This window comes from Athene cunicularia, assembly GCF_003259725.1.
Source record: "Athene cunicularia isolate RWA chromosome 4 unlocalized genomic scaffold, athCun1 chr4_part2, whole genome shotgun sequence".
Taxonomy (NCBI): domain Eukaryota; kingdom Metazoa; phylum Chordata; class Aves; order Strigiformes; family Strigidae; genus Athene; species Athene cunicularia.
In genome coordinates, this window is record NW_020799099.1 from 16,389,444 (window position 1) to 16,408,786 (window position 19,343).

The window sequence follows — 19,343 nt, forward strand, 5'->3', positions numbered from 1 at the left end:
AGGGGAGTGGCTGCGCCGACTTGCGGTAACGGCGAGGAAGAGCGGCCTGCAGGCCCCCGAGCGCCCGCGGAGCGGCGGCGTAGGGCGCAGGTGCGAGGTTAGAGGTTGGGGGGGGGGCAGAAGGGCGAGAGGGGTGCTTGGTAAACACGGGGACCTGCAAAATTTTTTGATTTTGATGCCAAAAGCTGACTCTGCACTTCGACTTAGTCCCCCTGTAAAAGATTTCATTAAGCTAGCAAATCCAACTGGTAGAAAAAAGGCCTAAGACTTGCTTTCAAGTGGCCCCTTCATCTATTTTTATGGGGGTTTAAAAGGAAAGGAAATACAGATGATCATCCTTCTTCCCCTTCCCAAATACAAAAGCTGTTACTTCTAGGTAATACACCAGAATTTTCCATTTTCATAACCAAAGGCTAACCTGGAACAATGGCCCATCTCTACATTAAGTAACTGCTTTGTAAATGCAGAACAGCATAGAGGTGCTCCGCAGAGCTGGACCTAAAGTTTAGGGGAAAGATGGGTTTAGTGCTTATCCTTATACATAAAACACCACCAACCATCCACCAAAAAACCCCCAACCTCCCAACTGGTTTTAAAGGTAGCGCCCTCCTCCCTGTGAAATACACCTTATTGCACTCTCTCTCCAGCTGATCAACAACCTAAAATTTAATCCCTACAATTAGATGTTTTAAAATGCTACTGCGAGATTTCCAAACCTTTAGCTGCAGCATCAGTGATTTTAGTAAGCACTCTTGATACTCCATCACTAAACAAAAAAAGCACTGTGGGTAAAACACAAGTACATCACCTTTAAAGTGACCCCAAAAAATAAAAATGCAGAGAACAAATGGTGCTTTACCCATTAAAAAGGGTGTTGGTTTTTTTGGTTGTTTTGGGGGTGTGGGGGGTGTAATAGTTGAAACATTCAGTAAAGATACTGACAAGTGGCTCTTAAAATAGTGGCTGGACTATATTAAAAAGGTTTTATTGCAATTATACAGAAGTTACAGGAATTTTAGAAGTACATAGAGTCAGTAGACCATTAGAAGTTCAAATGATCAAGGTCAGTTTTCTCCAAGCAATTAAGGCAACTGGATGCAATGTCTCTAATATAAACAGTAAATGGATATTTTACTAGCCACAGATTAAAAGTAGAAAAACTAAGATCACAGATTTAAACAGGCATAACAGAATGCAGCTTTTTTGTCCATATTTGGCAGAAATTCAATTGTTAATTACAATGTACACCAATAAAATGCATCTGTTAGAAAAATACAGGAACAGGTGAAAAGTTATCTGAATCAAACATTTTAAATCTGAGTCTGAAGAAAAGTTTAAGTTCTGCAGTCTGAAAATAAGAAGCTAAGCTATTCAGCACAGCTGAAACACATGACTGTTTTTGTTTTTCTTTATAGAAGATTAATCTACTCTCACTTCCTTCCCAGTCTAGTTGAGAACTAGCACTAGATAAAGAAATTCTCTCATTGCCTCTATATGCTGTTAAAAGACTGGTTTCAGGGGCACATGGCCATTTCTAGGTTGCCCAAAGATTAAATTTCACATTAGTTTTTATAAAAATGAAGCTACCCTCATAGTTTTAAGTGAATTTACTGATCAAATGTAAACTTCGCTCTGAAGTATCATTAAAGTTTCTGCTTAAAAGTAACAGAAGTTTTTGCAACATTAGCCTTTCCAATTAAAATTCAAGTCAAATAGCCTCTGTTTTTAAAGCAAAAAATTAACAGCAAAATATAACCAAGTACTTTACAAGTATTCTGCATACCCCAAAGAACAACATACACAAGTTTTAGCACTATAATGCTTTCCTTGGAAGTCATTTCTCTTCAGTCCTAGGATCAGTGTAAGAAGAACCACCCCCATTTAATCCTGCACTTAAGTCCATTTGTCAAACTTTTGCCCTACATTGAGTAAGCAAAACATTTGGTGACTCTACTTTTAACAGGTAAAAAAAAACCCTCCATGTAACAAGCAAACAAAAAAACCCCCTCAGAGTGAAGACTGTCATTAAAATTAGTGGTTTTTTAAAGAACATTAGAATAGTTCAAGTTAACTAATTTTTCATTTAAAGATAACCATTACAGAGTTAAGGCCAAAGCAAAACCACTGTAAATGTAATCAATACAGTAAACTCTTAAAAGCAATATAATATTCCTTTCTCAAACTTTATCTTAGCCTTTGAATCCTATCAACATGACTGTTGACCAGTTACTCTATACAGTTGTTGAGTTCTCCTCTTCAAGTATGGGCTGTGTTTTTATGTGCTTTATTTAAGCTTGCAGGCAACTTTTGGATTTTTATTTCCACAGGCACTTTATTCACAAAAAAACCCCACTCCTTGTCAAAAGAATATTGAAAATATTCGGAAGTTCTGAGTTAAGACTAGTGCACTCACAAATATGTTTCTGTAACTCACAGCAGACGCTAATGATAAAAATCCACTCTCAGTCAAGTGTGTCACATGTTCACAAAGGTTTTGTTTTTGCAGGGCATTTAAACATGCAGCCATTTATCTCTGTTAACATTTCTGTACATATTGCACTTTTTTTTTGGTAAATTATAAAAAAAAACAACCCGTTCTCCCTGAAGCATCTAGTAATTAAAATATAGGAAAGTTGTATTTCAAGGTGGCTTTACAACTGTTATGGATGACTTTGTTCTATCTTTGGCTCTTCCAAGTGTCCTACCATTAAAGCAAGCACTGAGGCAGGTAGCAAGACACAATACAGACTGTTGTTACTAGACTATCCATCTTTACCCAACAACAGCAACAAAAAAAAAAAAAAACAGTCAGCCCTGCTTTTATCCTGGATGGTGGGTTTTTTGCTGCTTTAAATTGTTATTCTAGACCTGGACCATTCTTTGCACAGACACAGCAGTTCCATAAAATAAATCTTTGAAAAAGCTTTTTATTTCTTGAAGTACTAGGTGCAAGTGATTCAAGAGAACTTATTCCAGGATATGAGAAGTAGTGGTTTATTGACCAAAATCTCAGGGTGCAACTACTTCAGAGCAGTGAAGTGTGCCAGTGTTCCAGACTGTACCCTTGCACATGCACCCTGCTCGCTCACCAGTGTGGCATCTGGCATCTGCTCTGCATGTTACCATGTCCATATCAATTAAGACCATCATACTTATTTCAGAGTTGTCTATAGTAGGATTTCCAAAAATGTTTACAACTGCAGGTTGAAAAGTAAGGGACCTTTAACAAATAAAGGCTTTGTATTCTCCATGGAGTAAAAGTATACGTATTGCTGCTCAAAGATTCTTCTTGGAAAGATATGAAAGTGCACTGTCCTTCATTATATGCAACATAAAAGCATAACCAAAGAGAAAAAAAAACCACACAATATCTTCTGCAACAGAAGGCACAAGCTAGTTTATCTTGAGGTTGCTTATGAAGCTTTAAAAACCAAGTTAGAAAATTACTTTGCTGTTCCACAATCTAAACAATCCTAGTTTAAGGTTTTCATGTGGTTTTATCCTGCCCTACTATGAATTGCCTTGATAATTATGTCGTTTCACTTCTGTTCTGTAGATACAGTTACACAGTCATGTTCCTTTAAGCATTTATTTTTCAGAAGTTTCAGCAAAAGACAGATCTACACTGCATAATCAGGTGTTCTCCTGATACAGTTTTGTCCATTTCACATCCTCTCTACTAGGCTTCAAAAGTGATGACGAAGACAAAACTTTTTTTTAAACTATTATTAGCCTATGCCTTATTCCTACCCAATACAATTCTTACGTTTTAGACCAAGTTTCAGATCATCAACTATCCCATGCATATATGAAAATTTAATCCTGGACACACAGTCTAGACCCATATACACTTCTAGCATTTTCCTGCGTTAAAAATACTGTGATGTTTTGCAGTTTTTATATAAAACAGAAATAGAAAAGGGTCATATTTATATAAAAAGCATTTGGAACAGGCTTAAAATGTAGAGAAATCTTGCTTTATTGAAAAGGTGTCACAACAGATTTCCTAAACTTTCATGGGTAATAGAGTATCAGCTCTTAATTTTTAAGAGATCATTAGCACCGTAAATGACATAGGCTTATAATTTTTAAAGATGTGTGTGGTCATGTAAGCAGTCCAACAAAGTACTGCATTTTTTACTACACAGGCTAACCATAAAAATGTTCAACTTGTATGTGCTGAGTAAACCACATAGGACAGTATCTTTAATGTTTTTACCAAATTCATGGTCAACAGTGCAAGTGATTATGATGTATAGCACCTTTGGAGATAAAAGCTACAAAATGCTCACATTATTGCTTGCTTTTTTTTTTTTTTTTTTTTTTTTTAAACAATAGCTTTTTACACAGTGAACATTGATTGCAACATCCTACAAGTCACAACTCTAGTATCTCATGGTATACACCAAACCACAACACTGAGTTGTCATCCACTTAACCAAAACAGTTGATGGGCTAGAAAGTGTAATCCTGAACATTTTGCAACATAAAAGCCAACTCTTACTAATTATGAACAATTTATGTAAAAATGAGGCCCAGTTTGCAAACATTAGTAGGAACTACAGCACAAAATGTCTCTATATCATATCATTTGTTATTGTAGCATTATGCTGTACAGCATTTGCAGAACTGGACCCTAAAGATACAAAAAAAAGGCCTTATATTAGCTCCTTATCATACAAGCATTACAGCATTCCTATATTACCATCTAGGGTTCCCTGGCTGCCAACAGCCATTCTTGCCTAGTTTTCCCAGGCTGGATATGTATCTCCAATTAATGTACAGAGCTACGGATTAAACCTAGGAGAAGTCATGCAAGAAAAGCTGTCAGCCAACGAGGATGAAACCATGTTGAAGTTAAAAGTGTTTTTACGTAAGTCTTTGGAGTTCTCTAAATCACATGGAAAGCACGAGAAGGGCAACCATCAAACCATTATTTCCTCTTTTACTTTCAGGTTCCTTGGTGTGACCCTGACCTCACAACTGCCAGAACTTATCTTTTTCACATCTCACACATGCTCTCCTGAATCAGAAAAATAAACAAAATGAATGTACCAAACATTTAAAGAGCAAGAATTGATTCCTGAGATAATAAGTATATGCCCTAGGATGTTAAGTTTTGTACTTTAAAATAATTTCAAGTCTCAAATTGTGCAAAGATGTCTGATATAACACCTTTTGGATTTAATTTTGGAGCCTTCTCAAATGTAAATCCTACTCTTCTGTATTGAGCCATTTAGGAAAGGCAGTTAATAGAAGCAGATAAAGACAGGAGCCCAAAGCAGGCTAGGCTAAAGCATAAGCAGCATTCTGAGTGGCAACAAACAAAAAATGCAAGACTGTTTTTTACATAAAAGCAACAAAGCACTTGTAACAAATTACTCAAAATGGAAGAAGGGTTGGAGTTTAGCAATATTGTTTCAGATCCATATATGTACACGTCACTGGTAGAGGTAAAAGTAAGCAGGGAGATAAATTTCCTCTTAATATTCTCAGCACTCCCACCATCTTTAAAAAAAATGACAGCAACAATAATATAAAAACAAAACAGACCCACTCATTTTAAATGCAACTCACATGCTTGAAGTAGCACCAGATTATATACTCCGTTGAATTAGAAAACAGCACTGTGATGACTGGCTTTACAGCCTTTTCAGCCCCCTTTCACGGTTTTCTGGTTTGTAAGTGATCTTCACTACACTTTTTAGCTATTGCCACCTTTGGTACTGTGCCTTCAGACTGAAAGGAGCTCAACAGGACAAGCAAAGATGGCTCACAGCCTACTATGCAAGTACAAACTACTCTTCCCAGAGAAGCCTCTGTGTACTGCATCCAATATTGCATATGCCACAGAGACCCCTCACTACACACACAAGTGCGCATGGTGCCTGGGTCCCCAACTGCTCAAGATGCCTTTAGTTCAGGCTAGTTCTAACCACTTCTAATTTTTTTTTTTTTTAAAAAGCAGAAGTCACCTTCAAACATATTTTGAAGTTATTTTGTGAAAATTAATCTCAGTTGGCACAAAGTAGATGCTTCTGTAACAAGACTTTGCAATTTCACAAATACTAACCTCCTAAAGACGTTATTATGCAGAGCACAAATACAAGAGCTGAAATCAATATTATATAGGCATAGCTTGAAAGAATACACCTGCTAGAAGAAACCCATGCATAGAGACTTTAAAAACACCTTAGGCACTGTATACAATGGACTGACATTTTTTCCATTGCCATTTACCAGAACTAAAACTAGTTATAACTAACCATACAGTAAGCAGAGAACAAAACCACTCACTCCTCATCTAGGGGGTAAACTGAGCCAACCAGTACAGAATCATTTGAAAAAGAGTGAACACTAAGTATAATAGTATAACACAGCATCTTTTTTCCATTATGGTACAGATAAGACTGCCTGTAGCATGCAGCCAGTATAATTTGAATTCAAAAAGTCACAAACTACTTCCAGCAAGAGCTGGTTCACCCTCTCCTCCTACCTGGGTTAGCCCACAGCAAACAGTCACAGAATCCAAACTTCTCACAATAATGGCTAAACTCACTCCTTAGGAATTAAAATCTTTTCACTGAATAGTCAAAACTTCCTGAGCTTTTAAGTATGAATTTTCACCAGAAGAGAAGGAATCTTCAACACCAGTATCTTAGATACTAGAGACTGCACAATATTGTTATTTCATCTTAAAACATCATTCAGGCATTCTAAGTGTTTTGTTAGGAAAGATTATCTACTGAAATAAAAGAGGAGTTCAGAACTAGGACTTTTTCCTACAGTATTTAAGTTACATGTACGTAACCTGAAATTCTTATGTGCTGCTTGCTAGGTTATTAAGACTTAATCAAATGGTTAAATCCATGGAAACTTCAGCAAACTAGAAAAAGCTTCAGTATATTTTAAGCATTGCAGCACTTGGTTCTTATTTTAGAAACTGTTAGTGACAGATTGGAGGAACAGCTTATGAAAATTTGCTTATCATATTTAAGTATTTTTGTATCTCAAAGTATCTCTGAGTTGGGTTTTATTTTTATATTGTAAATAATGGATGAGAACCAGCATAATCCACAGCACAGACACACATCTGTACTGTAGAATGAAGTGCTTAACGCTGCCTACTTCCTTGTAAGGTTTTTTACAGTACTATTACACACAAACAATTTAATTCTACATTACTTAGAAGTTTGGTATAGTTTTAAGTCAATTCCATGTAAAAAGCAAAAAAAGCAATGTATGATCACCGTCTACCTTATCTTCATTCTCAGTTTCTTGGCACTTTTTTTTTTTTTTTTTTTGACACTGGGAAGCATCATGAAGTAGCATATGAAGGCTAACTTACAAGCAAAGTTACTTCAGTGACATGACAGGATATTTTTCACATGTGCACTTAAGCAGCAATGCTCATTTGAATGGTGTCCAGCAAAATTATTTATTTTTAAAAGCCTTTTTTTTTCAGTAACTGAATTTAAGACATTGATTTTACAATGCCTGGTATAGAACACTTAAATTCAGAAGTGTTCAATCTTGCAGTATAGCTCTATTTTGTGGGCCTATAGAAGACTTGTAAGTAAACCCAAAACACATATGTTGTAAAGATACCAAGATGATAATGGAGCTTTATGGCCGTTAAGTCTGCCAGTAAGGGAAAATGGTTCTGGTACATCTTATAAGATTAGGTATGTTTTCAAAATTGCTCCATGAATCTTTATAAGTTTTTTTAAGTTTAAAAAAAAAAAAAAGCTCTGGGAAAGTTAATTTACAGTAAATGGGAAGACTTCACCTTGCACTGAAGTTAGTGGATCTGGTCTCTAGAACTGTAAGTCATACTTTATACCTACTGAAATAAGAAAAAGAATTTGGGTTAGTACCAAAGAACTTAGGATAAATTGACTAGCTAGATACTAATGATGGGATAAAGTCAGAGGTTGAACAGATTCTGATTTAAGAAACAGATAAGTGGATTTGCAATGATCTAAGAATTCTCTCTCATCTCTTAAAATACTTCCCAGGTGTGTGAAGCTAATCTATCTTAGCACATAGTCTTGGTTTTATTCTTTCCTTCCTTCTCTCCCACCACCTTTTTTAAAGGAGGGAAGAAAATCCACTACTAGAGTTCATAGCAATGTTTAGCACAGCTTTTTGCTACTACCAACTGTAGCTATCTCTCCAAGAAAACAGCAATAAAGAATGATTAACGTTTAGTACCGTTTGTGTCCACATGGGAGTGCTAAGCACATACCATAAAAATGCCAGTTCACAGTGGTTTCAAGTATATGTTAATCGTTTCTGGCACTAGAATTAAGTATCTATAGCATGACCAAACAGCAGCACATTTCTCTAAATGCTCAAGTTAACCTTTTAAATCCAAGTTTAAATTTAGGTTAGTCATTTAAGAAAGCTTGTTTCATAAATGAAAGTACACAACAGCATTTAAGTCATACTGACATGCCAGATGCACAAGCATAGCAACTTCTTTTTTTAAAGCATCTGGGAAGTTCAACATGTAAATGCTCTTCAGTAGAGAAGAGCATTTCACAGTTACCATACAGGTGCAGTTCATATGTCATCTGTAAGGAAGATTATTACTGTAACTCTAGGAAAAAATAATTACAGTGACATTCTACAAAACACTGGGTATCTACAGCCCAAGTAAGCCTATAATCAAGCAATCAGTGCGTTAAGTGAAGTTTAAGTTTCTCCTATTCTTTTTACCCACTGTAATCCTTTTTCCTCTTAGAATGAAACCATGTTTTCAGATTCATAGTATGTATATACAATTATCACTAAGGTCTTAAAATTAATAGTTTTTATTTATCAGCTGTGGTTTGTATTGGATAAACTACTAGAGCAGTAAGCACTAGCATATACCACTACTTACCACATTTCATTTCCATACATATAGGCCTAAAGAGTCTTCAAATACATCTATACCATCCAAATTTGCAAAAGCAATTTAAAGCTATTGAGAGAGTAGAGAAGTGGGGTTTTCTGCTAATTAAACACACACCCCTTTTGAGGGCTTTGATACAGTGGAGAGAATTTAAGCATTTAAGGGAAAGCTGAGCCAGAACAGGAATCAAGTATTTTGAGCTAGAGCTGCCATTTTAATTTTCCTTTTGTATTGCAATAGAAGTTTCTATCAAATTCAGCAGTAGAATAAAAGTTCACACTGCCCAACAAAAGCATCATCTTTACTTGGTTCTATTTCATCACTTTCACATTTTTTCCTTCCAGAAATATAAGTATAAAAAACCCAAACACCTCATCCTGCATGAAGAAATTGTACTTTGCAGATATATTACAGAAATCCCACAGAGACATGGTGGTGGTTATGCAGAGAATGAGCTATCTAGACTACCAAAGCATTTATTATTCATCCACCAGATGAAAACCACTGCTTAAGCTCCTTACTGAAACACTTCGTCATGTTATTTTCAAGGCATGATTACCACTAATGAAATTCGTTCACAATTTCTAAAAGATAGTATTACTACATGTGGCTTAATATGACCATATTTAAGATATCACAAAGCTTAGAACTCGGCTTAAAAAAGCCTCCTTATGCCCTATGAAGTAGTACTGATATAACAAGTATCTTCGGATATTTGTAGACTGACATTGAATAGACTCATTTCTGTGATACAGAAAAAGGCCTTTCATATAAATGTTTTGATAGTGGCTTTGCAGCTACTCCAGGTCTGCCAGGAAGAAGCAAAAGAAAACACAGGTGGACGCCTATACTCACAAAACTTCCAGGGGCACGTTATAAGATTCTAAGAAGCTAACTTTAAATAAAACCAAACATCCCACAAAATTTCTTTCTTAGCTAAGTTTTACCAAATATGTATTGTAAGGAACATTGTTTATTGTATTACTTTGATAATGCACAAAAATATTTGAAATGTACATCAATAATATTCTCATGTACAACTCGTATCAATTGATCCCCTTAACTAAAAAAAATTATATTTGAATACTCTATTGCATTTTGTAACTTTAACTGGACTTAAAAAAACAAGTTGTCATTTAAACTGTTCAAACTTGTCACTCAATTCAAGACATTCTTAAAATATGCAATATTTCCTTTATATTAGTATCAGTTCAACACTTAATGTAGTTTTATCTTTGCTATCAGGTTTTACTGAAGATTTGAAAATTTGAGTTAACTGCAGAAATTAATACAGAACATAAATGGTTAAATATGGTATGCTAATATTCTACTTTGCCTTCGCAAGAATACAAACAATAAAACCCAACAAGAACCAGGTAGCTGTTAAACTGTGGGTTTGTTACATGTTTACCCCATGGTAATTCCCCACCTTCTCAGCCAACTTCCTTAAATAGCCATATTAGTTGGACTAAGGAATCTGCATGCAAGTTTTACCATAGCGTCATTTAATGTGAAGTGGTTTTAGGTAATAAGTGAAAAAATGCTACTGTTGTAGGCATTCACCTTGGCATTTCTTTGTTTGGTTTTGTTGTTTTGTTTGCTTAAAGTTACAGAAACATGTGCCAACAGGTAAAAAAACTTAAATGCAGAACTATGGCTCCAAGCAAACTTGCTATATAGTTTCAGCTCCTAAAATTAAAAAGTTTATTTTAAATACAGTCCCCTTTTGGATTGCATTCCTCAAGTAGGTGAGATTTATAGGACTTCTGCCTGAATTAAGAACTGTATGTAGTAAGTAGTTTTGTTTAATATGTGTTTAACTACACAGTAGTGTGTGCTTTTGTGTGTATATGCATGTACCTACACTGATAGGCACTGTATAGCTACATATACAAGGTCAAACCACAGTTAAAGATAACAGACTTTGAAACTGTGTCCTTTTTAAAAAAAAATAATTTAGGCTCCTTGAGCTCAGATGTTAGCAGCTATTCCTAATTTGCAAAGTCATCAGGTAGCACAACAGTTTAAATATAAAATTACTAATAAAAATGTAAAAATTGGTATATAATAGAATATATGGGAGATAGTGCCGGTAAGTAGTATTTTAGGGTCATAAGATATTCATACCAACAGAATGTTAAAAAAGTCAAGACTCACTTCCAGCTGTACCAGTCATGCAAAGGTCTTACCTTCATTAGCAAGAGTAATGCAACAAACCACTCCCCACAACTGTGGGTTTTGTTTTTTTTTTTAATATACCTCAATACGCCGATATTGTGCCTTTACATTTTAGCATGTTTTTGCCCTTACACACTCCAGAACCCTGAAGATGAGACTTTTGGGTGCTTCTGTGGATGAGTGATAGTAATGAGAGTGTTAATGTGGTCTTTGGCACCTCTATCTCATTAATAAAGCAATGGCCTGCTCCATTTTTTCTTTAATAAAAAAATCCCATCAGTGGTGCACTCTATTAGCACTGAAGAGTAGAATAGGTCTGTACAGCCTGATGATAGGAAAACATATGAAATGGCAATATGTTTGTCTACAATTGTCTTTCCAATCAATTGCACAGAAACTTGGTCCACTTCTTCAGTTACAGCACAGTCCTCTTAAGAACTTTGGTTACAGCATTAATGTTTTGGTAAAAATAAACAAAGCAGATGCTTTCCTTGTTTTCTTCAGGTAGATTTTTCATTATCCTCTCCTGTCTTCTGAACCCGTGAATACTTTTTGCACGAAGATTTGAAGCAGCTCGGAGGCCAAGATATTGGCCAGGAAAAACTGCAAGGAACAGAGCCTTGCACATTCTTCTCAAAAAAATAAAATATTGGATACCACCATGCTCGAGAGAGAAAATTTGTCTGCGAAGATACCTTTAAAGTCTGTATTGGCATAAGTAGATAAAAAGGAAACAGACAATCAGTTTAAAGCATTATAACCAATTATGTTAAGTCAACTACAAAAATGCAAAGTATTTGCATGCATTTCTGCAAAGACAAGGTGCATTTAGCCTAGAAAAACAGTACTGAGACAATACAGACACCAAAATCCAAACATATACTACAAATTGAGCATCTAGCACAAAGACATGCTTTGCTGATGTACAAAATTTAGAAAGACAAAACACTCAAGTCTTATTGAACGTGAGTCTTCTCAGGCATGTCATGTTTCCACTGATGAGTAGGAATTGAAAACTAGATTAAAACGTCTTAGAGCCATGCTCCTACTTGAAAGTGTTCTTGAAACAACTGCAGCAGATGCCTTCTGAACAGTGTACTTTTAGTGATATTTACAGAACTGTCTCTAGAATGTTAAGGCAGTCTAGGTAATTTAGGTTTGTCAGAAATTTTATTACCAAACTACTGTTTATTCATAAGCTTAGACAAACTATACATCAACTACAGCAATAAAACCTTGAAGTTCAATAAAATGTGTTTAAGCCAAAATACCAGAATTTCAAAAATAAATTTATAAAAAACAGATTTTGAAATAACTTAGCAACAGGCGCAGATCAAAAAGGAACATCTTAATCCATTAACTATTTACCTAAACCACAGTAAAGTGGAACTCCTTGCTCAATTTGTTTAAACTTCAATATGGAACCTCTATTCTTATTAAGAACTAATTTTGACCTTTGAGCAGTATTAACAAATGCAGGCTATACATTGATTCTAAAAGGTATCTTCCACTCACCTTTTCATTAGCCATTGAGTGGTACCACCAGAAAAGCCGTGTGGTGATATAGTAAGCGATGATAACGTCTACAGTATAGTGTTCATGAGCAACAAGGATACAAATTATGCCAGCAGCACTCATTAGCCAACAGATTAAGTGATACCACCAGAAATGACGTGGTGAATCTGAAATAGGGAAGTGATGGGGAAAAACACAAAAAAGCCATATATGTTATTACAGTAGTCCACAAAGGGAAGGGGAAAAGATTAAAAAAAACAAACTATTTAATTAAGGCTACTAAATTTTAAAGCATAACTCACTGATACCACACTGGTACATGAATCCTGTTTTGACACAGGAAACAAGACTAAAAAATTATGCAAACTTACTGATGTGTTCTTAACTTTCTAAAATGAACCAAAGATAAGCTTGCAGTTAGACAGCACTGTCACCCGTTTTCTAGTCAAATTAAATAAGTTTTCCAGTTAAACAACTTCTAGGGTATGGGGTGCATGGGAAGAGACAGAACTGGGGCAAGACATACACCTTGATTATTTTACTTGAGTATATTGCATGTCTGCTCTTTTTACAGTCTACACTCAAATAAAATGTCTAGAATTGATAGAACCCAAGCAGAGATCACAGATTAAACAGGAAAAGACACTCTTATTTTAATTCCTAGGGTTTTTAACTACTTGTCATGAAGCCTCTGTTCTGTGAAACAATACACTGTACAAGAAAGTACAGTATGTGAATTTATACTCTTTCATTAAAGCTATTCTTCAAAATGCATTTAAGCCACTTCAGTAGAAAAGTTCCCCTGCCCTTCTTTTCCCCATTGAAAAATGCCTTGGGTGTCACAATTACCATTCATAACTTCTGACAGGCTAATGGGCTTCATTTCACTCACAGTGGGAGGTTCTGGCACCCCTTGCCTTGTGGTGCAATGGTCAGCCTTTTCTTTCAAATAGTACCAGCAGAAAAGTTACTGATATCAACAAACCTACCCAGTAGCAGTTTGAGAGGCCTGTGCAAAATAATTACTGTAGGAGGACTTAAATTTTGCTCTAATTGCCAAAAGAATAAATTCTCTTAACTCTTCCCAAAACACTGCTGACAAATCTTATCTACTGATTAAAAAAAAAAAAAAAAATCAGGAGCCAAGTCATCACAGGAAGTTGATGAAAACAGCCCCAAACAAGACAGACATACTGAGGCTAAAAATGTAAATAACTATTCTGGGCAAAAAAGCTTAAGTGTGGGAGAATAAGTGAAGAAGCAGCAACCACTGAAAGAAAGATAAGAGCAGAGCAAAAAATCCACTAAGCCAGAAATAATAAAAACTTCAGAACACATCTTGTACTGAAGACATGTCATCAAAAGAACAGAAAAGAACACCATAGGCAATCTCTAATTCAGAGCAATTATAGGGCTTAGCCCTTGCTCAAATAAGATTTTGCTAATTATATGGGAGGCAGAAAAAGGAAAGCTATGCACTTCTCATTTTACAGAGCACAACTCCACTGAAATATACATGCATAACAATTAGGCAGCAAAGGGCTTATTACAACAATTTGTACCATACAATTTCTCCAACCCTTTATGATAAAAGTACATGAGTTATACTGGCCCCGAAAATACTGGGTTATCTGCAGCTTTCTTGATACTAAATATATTAAGGAGTAAGTGACCAGCATTAAGCTGCAATAACGTACACAAACCAAGGCAAACAACAAGTCTACTATAAGGCTATTTTCCTAATTCTGTTTTGCTCATTTTGATGAGTTACATCTGCCATTCCCCCAGTAACATTTACTTTACAAGAAAGACCTAGGCCTAAGAATCAGCAGAGTATAATCTGCATCTTATATCACTGAAGAAGGTCTCACATCCAGAGATTTGAAGTTTGTCATATTAAACAGGCAGTTTTATATTGTATTTTTTTAAGGCAGAATATAGCACTGTAACACTTGTTAAAATATTGAAGGAAAAGGAAGACATTCAACAAATGCTGGCTGGTCTTATTTTTGTTTCAGTGAGAATCACACATTCCCATGAGCCAAGCTAGCACTTGCATAGTTTGGGACACAATAGTAGGAGAGAAGATTCCAATTCCAAACATGAACTGGAAAGGGAACTCCCCACCGTGTGTTCATGAGCAGCCAAGATCCCAGGGTAGAAGCATTGCTTACCATGTATCAGAGTTAGAAGCTGGTGCTCAATTCTCCAAAGTTTCAATCAGCGTTCTCTATGCAGCACAGATTGTCCCCCCATGCCTCACACCAGTATAAAGCAAAGGAGGAAACCATAACCCCATCTTCTCTGTGCTTGCCAAATTCTTACTAACTCCAAGAGGCATAAATAGGAGATCAACAGAAGACATCCAAGGAGCATGAATCAACTTCTCATTTTTGCCAATACTAAATGTATAGCACACTTCAGAAACATAGCTTTGTTTCTGGATATATGTGTGCAAGAGCACTGTGCTCACACCATAAAACCCCCTTAAAATCTAAGCTATATCAGCCAACTTGCACAGAGATAATCTGCATAATTAAGTACAGCATGTTTTATCCCAAATTTTAATCACCTAATCAATGAATAATGAAAAGCTAGCTTGCTTCAATCAACCAGTGAACACTTCTTATATAAAAACAGAAGTGATACATCTAGTCACATTAAGCCCTTAAAGCCCACATCATTTACTATACCACGTCCCATTTTCGCTGAAAGTCATTATTTGTATTTCAAAACCCTACACATACAGTCTATGTACAGCTGACTAGTAACAATAGTTTTACATGCAGTTTTATCATGCGTCTGCCCAGTACAACTGATCTGAACAAGAAAAGTGCACGGATATACCATCACTTACACTCTTTGATGAACAAGTAGATCAGTGTTAATACCACAGTGTGACCACTAAACAGGAAATCTCCACACAGGATGTGTGATCCAGTTATGGATAGACCACCACCAGAAATCAGTCGCAGGATCCTCTGAACCTTTGCCTGAGAATCTCCATTCAACTAGAACACCAGGGAAAAAAGAGGGACAAAAAAAAGTTTAAAGACACACCATACGTGACTTGAATAAACTTCTTGCCCAAACATATGTGGAGACAGGGATACAAGGAGAAAAGGACACAAGTTATCTTCATTTTCTTTGGCTTTCCTTCATGTATTCTTAAACAAACAACCACACATAAAGTTGACAGCTTGATAACACTAGCATTCTGTCTGTGCTTTTGCAGGCTATTTTAAAATATGTATTGTATGAGAGAGATGCAAAATACACTGGAAAGGTAAACATTAAAAATTGGTGAGGTTGGGTGTCTCATGACAGCCATTGGCAGAATGCATAAAACCCATTTAAAAGGGGTTTTAGTACAACTTTGTCATTCTGTTGACAGCTGAGCAATGTTTCAGCAGGATAAAAACCTCAAACTCACTTTATTTTAGATTAGTTACAAACTCAGTCAGGATTTACTCCCACTTGGAAGTTTTTTGGTTTTTTTTGTGTTTTTTTTTTTTAACATGCATTAGGATCAGCTGCTGATTCCTCATGGATACTATGCAAACACTCAGTTTCACCTAGCTGTTTAAAGATTAACTCTGGAAAAAAAAAACAACACAACAACCCAACAAGATAAACAGGTAACTGAGTTTTCCGTAATCAGAAAAATATTTACATGGGACAAAAAGGAATATCCAGAACTATCAAGTTTTTCAGAGTTCAAGTAATACATCCTGTTCCAATGCTAGTAAAATACACTTTCAGCACAGATATTTAAGTTATCCTTTGCTCACCTCTTCCCAACTCCTTGATACAGTCTACTACACAAAGTCATTCCCCAAGCTAGTAGAACAAAAGTTGAGTCCTTACAATAGTGGTATGTAAATAAAGCTTTTTCAAATAGATACTGACTCCTAAGAGAATTAGTTCATTTACTATATTCCAAAATTGTCCCAACGTGAAAGAGTAAGACTGAACAGAGATGATGCTACCTCAAGACTGATTAGATCCTGCCCAAGAAGTCACAAACTTATCCCCCAAGCAAACTGGCAATATTTTTAGCTTTCAAAATGCTTATCTTCTCAGTGCAAAACCAAACTGCTTCTTACTCTTTCAAATGCATTGTTCTTTCAGTGCAGTCAACACAATACAGTTTGTTCCAAGACAATTCTACATCCACAACTTTTTCTCAGCAACATAAAATGGCATTAACAGAATTCCTTTGTGTCACCACTTAACTACACTGACATAAATTTTTTAAAATATATTTGTAGAAATATTAGCATGTTTTGTGTACACATATTCACATATTTCTGTATATATCAGCTCATTTAAATAACAACTTTAGTCACATTTATACACATTTTGTAGGTTGGAAGCAGAGACAAGCAGCTGACTTCAGGTATTGGAATAGCTCTTGACAAAATAGCATGAGAAGCATGGACAAAGCATACGATAATGCTGGTTTTTGAAAGGATGCTGCAACACAAGCTTGTGTATCAGCCTATGAATTACAATATTGACCTCAGGTATCCCATCATGCAAGAAAAAAAAAAATATTGCTGCAGTATTAAAGTGATTAGATTGAGCCTCAGAAGCAAGTTCACTAATTTGGTAGCAGCACTACTTCAACATAGGTACTCTTCTTTAAAGCAGCTTCACTGCAGCAACAGCTTAAAACTCTTTCTGTATCACATAACTTCTAGTTTATCACTATGTTTCTGAAGACATCAAATGAAAGTAATTTGTGTTATTAAATAACACCTGGAACATTATCCTCTATTTGCTCAAGCCATAAGGACGTGGGCAGAGACTAAAGTAAGAATTAAGGAGCAAAGGCTCTTACCTTTGGCGCACACTGAAAATGCATTCCAGGCACAGGTAAGGTGGTAACATACATAGTAATACAGCGGTACAGATACAAAGTTCCTATTATAAAAAAGAACCTTCGTCCCACTATTGATCTGCAAGTAAGGGAAGGGGAGAAAATAGATTGAGTACAGAGTTCACATGCAGGGGATACATGTAACAGTTACAGAGCTCCAGCTTTATTACATAGCTAAATCCCCAGAACTGAAAAGCAGCTCGAGACACTGCTCTTGATCACACACTTCAAATCAGATACTAAAAAGACTTTCTTCAGGTTTTAGTCTTGCTATTTCATAATAGTATATAACTACCACAATGCTCCCAAAGCTATCTAACCAGTTTAACATGGCTTTAAGTCTAACTTAGGCATGCAGTCAGGCATAGGTTTCCTTGACTCCGTGACCTTCTCTTTTCAGTTCCACAACATAACTATGTACTCAATTTAAATCTCTCTAGTTTAAGCAAATGAACACAAAAGAAAAAAGGTCTAGGTGGACAGTGGATTGCTCCTCAAATTTGGATGAGTTTAAGTCATCATGATCTCCCTACTTTAAACATCACCATGTCAGTAAACACTTTGAAAAGCCCAATCCCAGAATAAATTTGACTAGTACAACATAGGCGTCAAAAATTCATATCTAAAAATGTTAGTTAGTAATAAGGAGAAGCCTGTGTTTCCATATCCAACATGGACACTGGAACATTTTCTACCGAAGTTGTCCCTTTAGTCATTTTTCTGCCAGCCCTACTCTACAATATTGTTACAGGTTCTACCGTAAGATTTCTTCTACCCAAAGTGAATGAGGGAAAACAACATTCTGAAAAGATACATTAAAAAAATATATAGCTACTTACTTGTATCTAAGAAACAACCACTGGAATATCCATAATCCAACTAGTATCATTCCATTTATTTCTGATACAGAAAAAGCCCATTTCACACGATCAATGTAATCAAAAAATTTGTCAGGTAAGGGAGGGCTTAACTCCTTTGGAGGTACTCTCTCATGGACCACAGTGATCATGACAGTTGTTAGAATCAAGTTGAAGAGAGCATAGACAAAGGCAATGCCTGTTTTCCACCATTCCAAAGGAAATTTATTCCTAGACTCAGCAGGCATAGCAATCTGGATGTAATCAGGATATTTCTTTGTTGTTTTTCGCAAGCCATTAGACAAGCCCTTTGGTTTGCTAGTGCCATTTTTGTTCTCTTCATTGACAGAGAGAGTAGGTCGTGAGTAGCCATTAGAAGTATCATTGTTTTGACCCTCCATATGCTCTTCAAGCTTTGCTGTCTCAATAGTATTCATTCCCAAACTGTATGACCAAATCAGGTTTATCAGTGACAGATTTCTGGGCTCTCTAAAGTCTGTTATTCCTTGAAGTCCAGTGTTCTTGTTCCTAGATGATTGTAGATTTCTGTAAAATTAAGTGTCCATTGTGCTTTCGCTATTCAGATACTGTATAGCAAATTGTGAAGACAAATTTTTCTTTCCTCTAGAGCTGTATCAGCTGGAAAAACAAAAGAAAACAAAGCAGATACTAAGGATCTTCAGAACTAGTAATGCAACACTTAGCAAGTATCGTAAAAATGCTTAGACTAAATTCCACCCAGGTCTACTTACATATACAGTCAAAAGACAAACTAGAGACAGGTGGTTACTGTGAAATAATTCAGGCCAGTTCCTACTGAGTAACTTGAAAAGTCTCTGATCAGTTTAGGGACTAGTACCAGTTTAGACTTTTTATTTTTAAAAGCACAAGATCCATAGAGACTTTAATGATCATGATAGCACAGTTGTCATAATTAAGACTAATCCATCAGATATTAACATGGTTTGTCGATGTAAATCAGGCAATCTTGTTAGTCCAGAAGACAGGACAG

General features: G+C 35.9%; 2 protein-coding genes across 4 annotated transcripts in view; both read right to left on the reverse strand.

The window, feature by feature from the left end:
• The window catches only part of LOC113479675 (cytochrome P450 2U1), a 15,948-nt gene extending 11,212 nt beyond the window's left edge, over positions 1–4,736 (reverse strand). The window contains exon 1 of the mRNA XM_026847928.1: positions 4,706–4,736. Within this exon, the coding sequence (XP_026703729.1) occupies positions 4,706–4,736 (31 nt within the window). The remainder of the gene's footprint in view (positions 1–4,705) is intronic.
• Positions 4,737–8,028: 3,292 nt separating this feature from the next.
• The window catches only part of SGMS2 (sphingomyelin synthase 2), a 34,221-nt gene continuing 22,906 nt past the window's right edge, over positions 8,029–19,343 (reverse strand). For all 3 annotated transcript variants that reach the window (XM_026847448.1, XM_026847447.1, XM_026847446.1), the window contains 5 exons: positions 18,314–18,970; positions 17,436–17,553; positions 15,450–15,603; positions 12,593–12,759; positions 8,029–11,781 (listed from right to left, as the gene is read on the reverse strand). In XM_026847448.1, the coding sequence (XP_026703249.1) occupies positions 11,578–11,781; positions 12,593–12,759; positions 15,450–15,603; positions 17,436–17,553; positions 18,314–18,768 (1,098 nt within the window). In that variant the 5' untranslated portion in view covers positions 18,769–18,970 and the 3' untranslated portion in view covers positions 8,029–11,577. The remainder of the gene's footprint in view (positions 11,782–12,592; positions 12,760–15,449; positions 15,604–17,435; positions 17,554–18,313; positions 18,971–19,343) is intronic.